This window comes from Hydractinia symbiolongicarpus, chromosome 2, assembly GCF_029227915.1.
Source record: "Hydractinia symbiolongicarpus strain clone_291-10 chromosome 2, HSymV2.1, whole genome shotgun sequence".
NCBI lineage: Eukaryota > Metazoa > Cnidaria > Hydrozoa > Anthoathecata > Hydractiniidae > Hydractinia > Hydractinia symbiolongicarpus.
Window position 1 is genome coordinate 35,550,807 of NC_079876.1, and position 14,438 is coordinate 35,565,244.

Genomic DNA, 14,438 nt, shown 5'->3' on the forward strand with positions numbered 1-14,438 from the left:
CTGTATGATGCTTATACATTATTTCTTTCAACTTGCACACAATACAACGTACCGAGGGCTTAAAATGCTCCCTCCGCCCATACTGTTTATTTTAACTCACCATTACAGTTACAAGAAACTTTGAAACAAGCTAAAATTTTAAAATCTAATTATTCATTAACCAAATAAACTAGTCCGCTAAAAAGAAACAACAATTTCAAATTGTGTAAATCTAATACAGAAATAACAGAAATTACAACTTGTGACAACGAAACTTACAATTTGCGGTCATCTTTTTTCCCATCAAATACAGATATCTAAAACTTTTAGCTCTTTTAGTTACATATTATTAGAAGAATACTTAACTAATACATCTCTTCATTGTGAACAGTATATACATCGTACTACCAACAAATGCTAATCAAATGTAACCTGATTCAGCAGTTATAACTTTCTGAAGTTTTTATAAACTAATATTGATTTAAGAAAAATTCTTACCAAACATGTTCTCGTCTTTTATGTTGATAAAAAAGTGTTTTAATCATCGCTATGCGCACAGTTTATTTTAGTTTCAATTTTTAAAGATGGAACACAAGGTACGTTATAAACATTTATTAAAAAGAGTGTTCAAATTAGGAAATTGCAACAGTGGCCCTTTTCTTGTTGAGAGCATTTAAGTGAATATTTGATTTTGTGACAAGTAGCACAATATTTGCAAAATAATCTCTCTTTTATTTCCGAGGTCCGATTTATGGTTTATGTTTGTGCTATCAACAAAAATTTACATTTAACCCTATTCGGTCCGGGGTTTTTCGAACATACTATGACCGGGGGGGCGGATTCCGCCCCCCCCCCCCCTCAATAACTTTTCATAGGGTTGTTCAAATTGAATCAAACTTGGCACACTTATAGTACGTCATAAAAGGAACAAAATGGCGCCAAAAAATTTTTGCTTGCGTCAGCACATTTTCTGTGACGTCATCAAAAGCTTGAAAATTGTTAAAAATGCCACTATCTGCTTAAAATATAATTACTTTTGTTCTAGAGCGAATTTTTACATTCTGTTTTAAGTTTCTGAAAGCTAAATAAAAGTTATTTAACATATCTTCCGGTTTTTACATGGATCGGATGAAAAATTGCCAAAAATTGCCCGAAAATCCGTTTTTTTCCCGATTTTCGGGTAAAATCCGACAAAATCGGGAAATCGGATTAGTCACGTGTTCAAATTATTCCAAATGATTCTTCTTGATGAAACAAAGTTGTGTTGCAAGTTTCAAGTTCTAAGGATAATCCTAACAGGAGTTATTATATTTTCCCCATTATAAGGATTTCATAGAGATTTTTAGGGGTAGTTTCTAGTAATGGCCACTATCAAAGCCTCTGAAAGGTATGAGACCTAAAAAATTAGCATGCAGGTGTCTAATAGATAAATGTTGAAACTCAGTAAGTATCATAGCCATATAACAAAGCAATCAGGAGTTATTAAAAAAAACCGTCAGGGGGGGGGGGGCGGAATCCGCCCCCTCCCGGACCGAATAGGGTTAAGGGGAATCAAATGAAAAACATAACTCCGAAATAACATGAAGTTTATTCTCTTTTAATTGTTTTCTTTGCATACTTCGGATTGTTCAACTCTGCCGTTGTATACTTGTAACGTAGATCGTCTAGTGGTACAGTACCTTTCAAAAAAAAGTTAGTTTAAGACCAGTGTTCGTCACAGGGGTTTGTTCCAAATTGGGTTATATTGCTTCAAAACATACTCTGGGTTGCTAGGGTATAGTAAACTCGACGATAAAGTGAGCCAGTAAGCTAATTCTGGAAGAAAAAGCCCAAATATAAAAAATAGAACAGACTCAAGACTTTACAGCGAAACATTTTGCTTTGTCTTTAGTGTGTTCTTGCACGTTATGACATTTTCGTGAGAGTCATTACTTTTCTCAAATATTTTATACAGTTAATATGAAAAAAAATTTCTACATACCTCTTTTATGCCTTCGTGCCATTTAAAACACAAGAGGCGTGAAAGTTCTTTTTGAATAGTAGTACACGTTCTAATTATTTGCGGACTTTTTAGTCTTTTTAAAGTTTTGACGTTGTTAGAGCACTCGGTTCTTTTTCCTTTCGTGCTAAATAAAATGGAATTTCTCTGCTGTAACTCGAATCAAATGTGGCTCAGGATGAACATGTTTATGAGCAGTTGATTACCTGTCTACTTGTGAGGTACCCTCTTGTTTTACAGTTCATGGTGTGCATTTTATCATATTTGTCATCACAAGGACATTATTTCATTAATCATTTAGGTGCTTTGACATATCCTCATACGCGTTAGAGATTTGGTGGAACCACGAAAATCTCCCCAAACAGGATCCCCTAGGTTAATTACGGTAGCAAAAATGTCCGCGGTAAATTTAAGGAGTTTGTTTGTTTCCTTTTTAAATGGAAATTATTCTGCTTTTGTGGTTCTACAATTTATTCAAACTGACAAGGTGTTGTAAAATCGGTTGCGTTGCTAATTTTATGTTGTATAAGGACCTTACATTTTGCTTCGGGAATGCTTAGCCTCCTGAGAGTATTGAAATGTCGATTACGACTAACTAAAAGCCACACGATAACAAAACATTAGATGCGGAAAAGTTTCTTGTGCGTTTGTTTGTACAAGATAGAAACTTTCGTAAAATTTCATTAACTCTTTTATGCCCCCTGTTTTGTTTCATGTTTTGTTTATAGCAAATTTTTCCAATTCCTCTTCCGCTAGTTCTTGTGAACAGTTACAGTGGGGTTCAACCCTCAATGCATCAGTTAGACCTCAATTGGAATTAACGTATGTTTTCTAATCGTAGCTTCTAATCAATTTTGTTTTGGCTTGTTTGCTGTTCCATAATGCAGTACAGTCATGTACAGAATTTTTCCGGAAAGCAAAAGATGATAGTGTGGTTGTTGGACGTACGATGGAACTTGCGGAAGATTTGAAATCAAAAGTCATATCAAAAGCAGGAGGATCTCCTGAGAAAAGTTTTTTGCCATCCTTTTGCCGTGAATCTTCTCCCCTGGAATGGATATACAAATATGATGTACTTTGTGTAAATGCCTTCGGGAAGCCTATATGTGTGGATGGTATTAATAGTGAAGGTTGGCATTACTTTAGTTCCCTCAGACGAAAAAATGCAACTACAACCATAAACATGTACAAACCAAGATTATATTTGTTTTTTTCTATATTACAGTCGCGCATTTTGAACTTGTTAGTTTTTACTTTACACCGGACTGTTTCGTCAAACTCATACTTTTGAAACGTGTTAATTGTTGCCGCCGTAATCACAAATAATTTTTTCTAAATTTGGCGACCGTCATCGGACCTTATGTGGATTATTTCGTTGTGCGGTTGCTCCAAATAACTGCACTAGCAAACTTTGCTACCTGGCCTGGGTGAGTGAAAAAGTAGCTCCTTTGCAGCTTATCGGCTTCAGGGTAGTAACTGTTTCAACTTTTTGTCCGTGTTTGAGAAATGATGAAAGAGAAAACGGTCTGCTTCATTAATTTGGCCACGATTGTAGTTGCAAATGTAAAGCCTTTATATTTGCGTAAAAATCGACCAATTAAAACTGTTATCAGAGAAGGGTATAAATAGAATGTGATTTCTTCACTAGGTCTATCAGTTGGTGCTTTGTATTTGCCGCAGTACACGGTGTATGACAACACAACTCAACAAGATTGTTCCAACATGGTGTCAAATGTTCAAGTACTAAATTTTATACTGGGTAAGAAAGATCAATAAATTCTACACTAATGCAGCAGCATTATGATTAACTTGTACAACCTATTATACCCTGGCTTCACCAGGGTTAAGCTTTGAAACACAGGGAAAAAATTGTGGCATTAGGACCCGTAAATAATTTAGAAACATTAAAATTTAACATTAATTATGCATTCTGTAAGATAATCCTTAAGCCTGCATCAGTTATATCGCTTACTTTGCAGCAAATTATAATTCGACAGCGCAACTTCGCCATGCCGTTAATGGAAACAACTTTCCAAAAGTCTTTGGCATGGCAGTTTTTGGTCAGAATTTTGAGTTCCATTACACCGTAACAGATGCAAGTGGAGATGCGTTAGTGTTGGAATACACTAAAGATGGAAGAGAAGCTCATGATAATACGATTGGTGTTACAACAAACTCACCTCCGTATGATTTTCATATGATGAACATTAAAAACTACGTTACGTTATCAAAGTTTTCTTCAAAAGATCTAACATTTAGTGATGTTGTGTTTACTCCAGTGGGTATTGGCAGTGGATTACTTGGTGTACCAGGAGATTTTACACCTCCTTCAAGATTTATTCGCATGGCTTCTCTCCTGCATTTCTCAAACCAACCAAACACAACAGATGAAGCGCTTAAGCTGACTTATCACTTGTTGAACACTGTTGATATTCCAAAGGGTAAGAGACTTTGTTATATACATTTCATTTAAGTAAAGCCCTAGCGCTTTACTAATACTTCCTACTTCCAGATAGAATAATGATTCTGTATCCATATAGCCTGTCTGTAGTCGGATAGGCAATAAAATGAAAAAGATTTTTGACTTTCTTAAAGTTGTTTTCTTTCTTGTTATTAAAAGGTGTAGCACAAGTTGAAGTAGGACCGAAAGAAGGTCATTACGATTATACGCAGTGGGTTGTGATGAAAGATTTAAAGAATCGTGTCCTTTACATCCGTTATTACGACGACTTCATGTTTCAAAAAAATAACATGAAGGAAACGAAGAAAGAAAAAGTCGTGTCTTAGAGATACAACTAACAATTGTACTCTATTGATGTTAAGTCTTGGAGTAAAATATTTTATCACTTACACTACATTTGCGGCATATAGTTTTCACGCTAAAAATCTCTTGAAAACCAAGTCTTTTATTCAATCGCCCTTCTTAAAATTGCCTGTGTTCTTCAATTTAGAAAATGTAGCTAACATAATATTATTTTTCAATTGTACATTTTTTAAAAACCAGTAAAATCCGACATGAGGCTAACTGTTTTTATTTTTTGATCCTTTTGCAGTCTGATAAGTTCATACTTTGTTTTAAATAGAAGATTAAAACTTTAAAACATAGCCTCGTTTGGTTCTTACGTTATGTAAGTAAAAAAAAATCGTCCACAAGCTAAAAAAAAATTTATATCCTTGACTAAAATTTTTCTTTTTTCTGTAAGAAACCTAAGCTTTTAGCTTTATTATTCAATAGACTTTAAAAATTTTCTCAAAAAGAAAATATCTAATTTAGAAGAGTTTTTTGGACAGTTTGGGTACAGCTATACGAACGACATTTGCTACCCTTTTCCTACCTTTTCTTAAGCGTTTCAAATAAAATATGATTTTTTTTAAAAGGTGATTAATAATGTTACCTATTATATTACTTATACATTAAGTTTCTTGTTAAAAATTTTTTTCACTTTCCTAAAATTTTTGAACCTTTGGTCTCTTTTGACTGGTTTCTTATAAAAAAAAAGTCTGAAAAACACAGTTTTAACATGACTTTCCTTGTTTAGCAGTTATTTCACTATTAATCTTCATAAAATAGGCCTAAAAATTGATCGAACCTAATCGATCAACAGAGAACTTTTTTAGACTGTCCGGTTCCAGTTACAAAAAATTCGAAACGCATGCTAATTATTACATATCTTGCACGTATAAGTGGCACTAAAACTGTATGTTGAGATTATCCATATAAAATTATAGCTAAATCGCTAAAATTACAATGCACATTGGACGTATTAAGCACCATAAACAGCTAGCTATCTACCTCGACGGATGCATTAGTTAGATCACTTTTTTTCAGGGAAAAAATTTTCACGCTGTGATGCAATACTGAAGAGGGCCCAGATTAGTTTATCTGTAGTACTAATCTGCTGTGCTGTGCTGAGTTTCCTGATTAAAACAAAATGCTTCACTATATTAAATCTCACTGTTAAAAACACAGAAACTTCGTCCAATTTCACTATATTTATTCTTCTTCTATTTTACTAAAATTTAAAAGTAAAAATAATATCCATTTTAAGTGCTAAAACCAGTCATTTACATCAGGTATATCTATTTATACAATAGAAACTAAAATTTTGAATATATTTTTCTCGACAACACGAAAATTCACCGCTTGTCGCGCTACATTAATAAGGCTAACTAGCCGGGAGACCCGGCGTCGAAACGCCGGGTTAAGCCACAAGTCAAGGTATGACTCAGCGTTGAACACTCTTTGAAGCGCTTAATAAGTACCGTAAACTGTGCCACACGATCAAGTTGAGCGCTTTAGTACAGTATTTCGTAAATCAAGTGAGACACATGCACCATTATAGTGTTGCGACTGTAACATGTTTTTCCAAAAATAACCTTTCTGCAACGATAGCTGAAATAAAAAGTTTACAAGCCGTTGTTACTCCATTATAGCAAAAACAATCGGTCAATATTATTTTATTTTGCGGAATAAGTTTTTGTGAAAGAAATTAATCGTGACACCGGGCTGAGTGTTTAGTACAGTGAAACGGTGTTGTACAGCCGTATAGCGATAATACCCTATTGAAAAAAACTGTATTACAGCTTTGGTTTGCAAAACACAGGATACACTCTGTTAAAACACCAGGTTAAGCCACAAGTAACTGTGTTACCCGGCGTTAAATGCCCGAGGAGTGATTAATAAGAACCGTCAACTGTGCCACACATTCAGGCAAAGCGCTTTAGTACAGCTATATAGTATTGTAGAAAGTCAAGGAAGTGCACACAACTTTATGTTGTTTCCGGCGTAACATATTGAAAAATAACTTTCGACAACTTAAGCTAAAATAAAAACACAGATTACAATTCATTGTAATCCCGTCATAGCAAAAGCAGCTGGCCAACCTTCTTTATTTATCAGAGAATATTCCTGGCGAAAGTTTAAAAAAAAGTTAAGCTGAGCACTTAGTATAGGTAAACAATGTGAAACATCCATTCAGGTGTAGTACTCTTTTCTGTAAAAAGCGTTATCGCAACTTCAGTTAAACAGAACCACAGGAAACAGCCCAGTCGTTAACACTGGACTATTCGCTTAGTACAGGTAAACCATGTGGCGCATTAGTAAAGGCGTAACACCATTTTTCAAAAACCTTTATTGCAACTTTGGTTAAAAAAAATCAGGAAACCGCCTGTCGTTATCATGTTCAGTTAATAAAATACTCAGCAATTTTGTTTAGGAGCATGAGTTTTTAAAACAGTAATATAATTAGACGCTGCCAACTGCATTTAGCATGAAAATTGTTAAGAATTGTGTTGCAGCCTAACTGCATTTGGCTACTTTCACTTTTTAGCCAGAGGTAGCTAAAAAAGGAGCTAGCTAGACACAACTTCAACATAAAAATAAATTATATTGGCTGGGATAAATAGCTGTTGTACCAAACTGAATAGTCAAGACTAAGGCTCTAGCTAGCTAGCCTTTAAAATCTTCGTTTCTATCCAAAAGTCCTAAAACTGGTGCGTTTAAGATCTGTACGTGACTAAAAAACGTGACAATATATATATCTTAACATCTAAAAACATACATAAAGCAAATATTAAAAAAATATGAAACTTTTAAAAGATAAAAAAGTCAAATAGGCCTACAAACTTTCTACACACTGACCACACATTGCACATGACCAATTTCAAACTCATAATGGCCTTTGTTCATTCAGCCGCGAAAATCTTGGATTGTTTTTCTAAGAATCAAAATGGCCTTCGTTCATTCAGCCGCGAAAATATATTGAATTGTTTTTTTAAGCGAAAATCTTGGATTCTTCCTGGTTGCGAAAATCGTAGATTGTTTTTTTAAAAAATCAGGCGTCGTGATTAGTATAGTGAAAACAAAGTCGGCAAAAATGTATCGCATTTGGTATTGGTGCGTATTTTAAAAATTTCGTTTTATTATAGATGTTTTCATGTAATCATTTTGTTCAGTATATGCAGCAGTTCTAACTAACTGTCATCAAAAATACACACAACAACTACAAAGAAGAAAAACTAAACCGAAGCAGTCTCCAAATGGTTTTTTTAGAAAGTCTATGTTGATTTACTGAAAATAATATAGTAAACTAATTTGATACAACCAGCTACAATTCGAGTATATATTAGTTTTCCCCCGTCTCTGCGTAATTCCATATCGTGTGAGCAAAGGGGAGTGATACACATACAATTTTGCAAGCGCATTCGGTGCCAAAAAGTTAAATCGGCCAGAAATTCAAAAAAAGAAGAAAAACCCTAAGAAAAATGAAAAAAGACATGGTTAAAACGAAAACGAAAGTAAAATAGAATTATGCAGTAGTTCTGAAAACTTCACAGTATCTCAAGGAAGTGAAAACTACTTAAAAACTTCTTTTCACTGACTTTCTAGCGGTACCACAACAGTTTAGAAATAATCTTCCGATATTACTACCACGCTTTAAATGGTGAAACGATTGACCGTGGGACGCGAGCGAAACGATTGTAAACTTTGACGTAGTAAATGTAATAAAAGAGAGCTTTATACTGCGTGAACATTTACATTTGTTTTCATTCAATGATACTTGTAAACTTGTGAACATTATACATATCAAATTTAAATATTTCATATACATAATCAGTTTTAAGATATTGTGTAAAGTTTCCTTGTTTTATTAGGACAAGTTTTGCCATAAATGTGGGTCATGGAGACCTTGGAGTATGTGCTTATAAAGTCATTAAAAATTACATTCAATTTAGAAAAAACTTTGCTTGTCAGTTGTCATCCATGTTTGTCTACACATAGAGAAATTAATGGAAAGGCTTAGGTTTAATCTAAAAGTAACATGAAGCGGCCCGACTGTGGTGAAAAAGCCATTATAAAGTAAATATAGTTGCTAAGGTTTTCTAAAGTGTTTGTTGATTGTAATAAGCATTCTTTTTTTCACGTGAATAAATATTGATTGCTTTAGCTCAGTCTGTACAGTTTATTGACGAGTCACATACTTTTAAGTAAAAATGGTAAGTTCTAAAATTAATTCGTTAAACTACTTAAATTATATACGTGTTTTTTGACACTTTATACTTTGTTGATGTTTTGTCGCCAACGCCATTTTAGTAAATCGTAAAAATATCTGTTACGTGATCGCAAACAAATATGAGTACGTTTAACTCCTCATATTAAAAAACCCGAAAACTTAATATTTTGATTATTGTGTTTTAAAAGATCCGGCAACTCCACTATAAAAAACCCAAAACTTAGAAACAAACTCTTCCTGTGTCTACTTGTGGTAGTTTTGGCAAGAATTTGGATATTTAATAAAAAAGTCCAAGTGTTTTCACTATTCTTATGCGTCGTTTTGTAACACATACCTCAGCGACAAATCCAACCTATAACTTTTTTAAGTTTAAGGAGTACCATATTCCTTCCGAAAAACAAACTCGTTCATTGTACCCACGGCAACCGTCAATAGTTTTGAAATATGTCCATATAAGTTTAGAGAAACTCTCTTGTATGGAACGCTTTACCAGCTCCCTTAAAATACAAGGAGTCGTTTAAAGATTTTAAACTTTCTCCTCGCATAATACGTATATCAAATGTGCAAAAGACATTGTTTTGATTATCATCTCTATTGACAACTAAGAATGTAACTGTTGTTGCAAAAAGCTTCTTTGGTAAAAACATGTTGGCAAAAAGCTTCGTAAAACTTTCTAATAAATAAATACGTTATCAAAATAATAATAAAGAAATAAAGAAACATAAAGAAATCTTAATAAAAAATTATTGGAATAACAGTACGTCCTTGTCTTAATAGATACATGCATTTTTAATTGGTCAAATTTCACCTATCAATGTTCACAAACGGGCTTAGGATCTAAGAATCTGAGGTTATTTGGTTAGATTCGAAACTTTAACCTGTACTATAACTTGCTAACGTTAGCATAGCCTATTTTTTATTTACTGAACGTGGAGGTAGGGTTAATTTCTTTAAAATGCCGACGTCGCAGAAACTGCAACTTGTTCTTTTTTAACGTTCCTCACTCCGCCTACAGATTTGTCTTAGTGGAACCTTCGCAGCCTACCAGCTACGAAGCACTTGTCAGCTGATGTATTTATCTTTTTCGAGGTTTGTCAAAAAACTGTCATTAAGCAAACACTATGAACAGAATTATGCTGATTATAGTGTCACAAATAACTAGTTCAAACCTAAAATAAAAATATCAAGTTTACTTTATTATAACTCAAAGACATGATAAGATGTTGCTTTTACTAAGAAAGTGTTGTAATGCAGAAATACGAGATAAATATAATCAATTTGTTTCTCTCGAACCGTTTTGTAATTCTTTTTTTAATATTAGAGATCCCTCTAGAGAGTTAGCGTTTCCAAACAATTTTTCATACGTCAGAATTTGTCTATACAGCATGGTAAACTGGGAAACAATTCCGCAGCAAAAATTTCAGAGTTGAGCTGCCTAAAAGTTTTATGTTTTTATGTGCAACAAATTTTTATTGACTAATTTATTTTTGTAACATACAAACAGTTTTAGTTCAGAATAATTCACGATAATCGCATATGCTAACAAAGGCCTTTTGCACTTTTGTAAAATTATATGAACATTGATCTCAAGAACAAGCAGTTGATTTCACAATTTATACATTCTCCTGCTTTTTATTCGTTGTAGGTTTTCTCCATAAACAATAAACCATTAGTGAACATTTTTTTATTGAATTTAATTTATTTTCTTAAATTTTGTCGATTTCGTTCTGAATGAAATTACCCTACCAGCTTGACGTTGATGTCATTACATCTGAGGTATACATATCTTGATTTGTGACAGTCCTATAATAATTTTACAGGAGCGCCGTCATTAAATGTATGTAATATATAGTAGCTAAATGCCCATTACTACAAAAAGAGAATCGGATGTATTAGATCAAGTTGGTATTCTTTTTCTTATAGCTTGCACTAAAGTCACTTTGGACCGCTTTATCGCTGTTTTATGTAGTTGAATCATGTACAGAATTTTTTATAAAAACCAAAGATAACAACGTGCTTGTCGGACGTACTATGGAATTCGCGACCGATTTAAAATCTGAAGTTGTACTTAAGGCAATAGGCACACAAGAGAAAAGTTCTTTGCCTCCTTCCTGTGGTCAAGCCTCTCCTTTGAAATGGAGTTACAAATATAATGTACTTTGCCTGAATGCACTAAAGCAACCTGTATGCACAGATGGTGTTAACAGTGCAGGTAAATGAATTTATTTTTGTTTCTTTGGCGCGCCTTTATCATGTGTCCTACTCTTTTTAAGGTGTATCGTCTTAAGAATCATCGCAAATCGATAGAATTTACCCTCCCACCCACCCTTAGATTAGAATGATATATGTAGGACATATATTGAGGAAAGAAATATATACGGTATATTTTGTGTTAGATATTGTATAACACTTGCTGTACCTTTCTAGACTGACTCTACTATAAGTGATAAAGAAATAAAGATAATAATAAATAAAGTTATTTTTGTTTGAGGTACGAATTAAAAAATAAGTTTTAATAAACCTATCTATGTTCTGGTGTAGAAGTTATAAAAGATTTGCACCTTTTCACAGTTTTGCGGAAGTACAATGAGATAGTTTTGTACGAATAATGATTATTATTATATACCCGTAAGCAAAAACAGCCATTGAATAAATAATCGTATTCCACCCGTATTATTCAATGCTTGTGACGTAACAATAGTTTTGACAAAACATTCGTAAACGCATGTTTTGATTTTATCCTTTCCGCCTCATTAATTTTTATCGTAATTAACTGTGATTGGTTGTTTCTTAGTGGTCCGTTTTCTGATTAACAAAATAAGTAATATTAATTATAACAATCTCTTTTGGGTATATAATAAAACATATATACAATAGGTAAACATAGGTTATTGGATTTATTAACCCTCGGTGATATTATATTCAACTCCGCTGCGCGTCGTTGAATATAAATCACCTACGGTTAATAAATCTCAATAACCTATGTTTAACTATTGTATATCTACTTAGTATCCATGTAATATATAGGATACCATATGAAATCTTCTTTCCAATAGGTTTATCAGTTGGTGTACTGTATCTGCCACAATACACAGTGTATGATAATGTTACACAACACGCTTGCTCTGACATCTTGTCTAATATTCAAACTGCGAATTTTATCTTGGGTAAGTCCATTATCAATAGTACTTTACCAACATTATCGTATTTTTTTGGCTAAAAGCCGCTCTTGAATAGAAACCACATGAAGACATGGAAAAATACAGAATGTTTATTTGTAAAGCTCTATTTTTTATTCTTTTAAAAAATATTCTGTTGAACTTCTTTTTTCTCCTTTTCGGAAATTGTAATGTTTGTCTCATTGTTTAATGCCGACCTTTATCTTGTTAATAAAGCCACACTCGGTTGCTTCGGCTATTCCGTAAATACGAATGTTGACAACGTCGCATGACGTATTCACGTATTATAAATTTTTTTATCAATTTGATATCAATTTTCTTTCAAGGATAGCAATATTGGCTTTGTCGCATATTTACTCGCGGTTTCAATTTAAGAAAACAAGTTATGGCATCATTTTTTATTAATTAATCTTTTTCAAATTTGCAGCAACATACAATTCCACCCAACAGCTTCGAAATGACATCAATGGTAACATTTTTCCAAAGGTCTTTGATATGGAGTTTCTTGGTGCGTATTATCCACTTCACTACACTGTAACAGATTCTAGTGGAGATGCGTTAGTGTTGGAATACACTAAGGATGGAAGAAAAGCTCATGATAATACGATTGGCGTTACAACAAACTCACCTCCGTATGATTTTCACATAATGAATATCAAAAACTACGTAACGTTATCGAAGTTTTCTTCAAAGAATCTAAGATTTGGTGATGTTGTGTTTACTCCAGCGGGTATTGGCAGTGGATTACTTGGTGTACCAGGAGATTTTACACCTCCTTCAAGATTTATTCGCATGGCTTCTCTCCTGCATTTCTCAAACCAACCAAACACAACAGATGAAGCGCTTAAGCTGACTTATCACTTGTTGAACACTGTTGATATTCCAAAGGGTAAGAGTATTTGTTTTATGTACATTTAAGATTAGTTTTAGTAACCATAAAAAAGTTGAGCAAGAGTTTGTCAAAGAATTTTTTACACACACAGAAAAAAATAAACTTCCGATTTATTCCGTGAAAATGAAAAATTCCCAACGTTCCCGCGGTAAATTTAAAACTGCTCATGCTCGTGGTGGAAGTCGGAGTGGAATTTCACCTTTATTGACATTAATGGAAACCCACCTTTAAGACTCTCCTTTATCTTCTCCTTTTCATAACAATACTGTTTGTACTTCGGAGAAATAATGTCTTCGTTAATAGGTTAAAATACACAGATATTAGATCGACCGCACTGATGAAATTTTACAAAATTAGACTAACCCTCCGTCTTCATTGGCGTAGTCTATTTCTCTTAATGTTACTTACAGGTGCTGCGCAGGTTGAAGTAGAACCGGAAGAAGGTCATTATGATTACACACAGTGGGTTGTGATGAAAGATTTAAAGAACCAAGTTATTTACCTCCGTTTTTATGACGACTTTACGTTTAAAACATTTGATTTAAAAACAATGAAGCCATTGACATCTGGGGTTGTTTCGTGCTTCCAATCTTCGTTAACTCGGCTTTTTATCGTTTTTTTTCTTGTGATTGCTTTGTTCTGAAATTTCAGTAAATATGATTGTGATACGTTGTTTCTGCTCGTGTGTTAAACTTTTGGTTGTTGTTAGTCTTATTATTGCATTTGCTGTGATTGTTGTAGTGTGCAAACATTTATTGTAGAACTGTTTTTTTTCAGTTTAGCTTGCACTTTTTTTAAATTTTAAAAAAAAATTTTTTACCAATAGATAAAGTACTAAAATACAGACTTTCCATGCTTGTATGTTTACGCGCACGGCGCTTTTCATGCACGAAACAGAATTTACGTTTTTTACGTACTTACGTCCCTACCTTTACAGTTACAGCTTTCAACAAATAAACAAATGAAAAAGGAACTAGTTATTACTTGCCCAACTGGTAATTTGTCCAACTGGAAACTTGTCCAATTGGTAACTTATCCAACTGGTGATTTGTCCAACTGGAAACTTGTCCAACTGGAAACTTGTCCAACTGTTAACTTGTCCAACTGGTAACCTATCCAACTGGTAGTCTCAATCAAACAAGCAGACAAACAACTGTTGTTATGGGTAAACAAGTACAAAGAAAAAAATAGTTCAGCAAAATAAATATCAATGTCACATTCATCTTCATCCTAAGGTATGGTCGGTTCAATGTTTGTCAAGCTACGTCTTAATTCATTGGGGAATTTAAAAACACAAGGACTTGTAAAATATTGTACTAATACAATAATAACCGATTACCCCGGGCTGTACCGCAAAATGTCGCCCGAGGTCTACG

General features: G+C 33.6%; 2 protein-coding genes across 2 annotated transcripts; both read left to right on the plus strand.

Annotated features, from left to right (window-relative positions):
* The first annotated feature begins 334 nt into the window (after positions 1-334).
* Positions 335-4,926, plus strand: LOC130630725 (penicillin acylase-like). Its single transcript, XM_057444313.1, has 5 exons — positions 335-575; positions 2,820-3,108; positions 3,627-3,737; positions 3,958-4,419; positions 4,599-4,926. The coding sequence occupies exons 1-5, from the start codon at positions 564-566 to the stop codon at positions 4,763-4,765; spliced, it is 1,041 nt and encodes a 346-aa protein (XP_057300296.1). The 5' UTR covers positions 335-563; the 3' UTR covers positions 4,766-4,926.
* A 3,603-nt stretch (positions 4,927-8,529) lies between these two features.
* Positions 8,530-13,739, plus strand: LOC130627983 (penicillin acylase-like). Its single transcript, XM_057441418.1, has 5 exons — positions 8,530-8,974; positions 10,915-11,203; positions 12,048-12,158; positions 12,598-13,059; positions 13,473-13,739. The coding sequence occupies exons 1-5, from the start codon at positions 8,972-8,974 to the stop codon at positions 13,703-13,705; spliced, it is 1,098 nt and encodes a 365-aa protein (XP_057297401.1). The 5' UTR covers positions 8,530-8,971; the 3' UTR covers positions 13,706-13,739.
* The last annotated feature ends 699 nt before the right edge of the window (positions 13,740-14,438 follow it).

Coding starts and splice junctions, on each gene's coding strand:
- LOC130630725 (XM_057444313.1), top strand. Junction 3,738..3,957: donor AGTACTAAATTTTATACTGG/GTAAGAAAGATC, acceptor CTTACTTTGCAG/CAAATTATAATTCGACAGCG. Junction 4,420..4,598: donor CACTGTTGATATTCCAAAGG/GTAAGAGACTTT, acceptor TGTTATTAAAAG/GTGTAGCACAAGTTGAAGTA.
- LOC130627983 (XM_057441418.1), top strand. Junction 11,204..12,047: donor AGATGGTGTTAACAGTGCAG/GTAAATGAATTT, acceptor TCTTTCCAATAG/GTTTATCAGTTGGTGTACTG. Junction 13,060..13,472: donor CACTGTTGATATTCCAAAGG/GTAAGAGTATTT, acceptor TGTTACTTACAG/GTGCTGCGCAGGTTGAAGTA.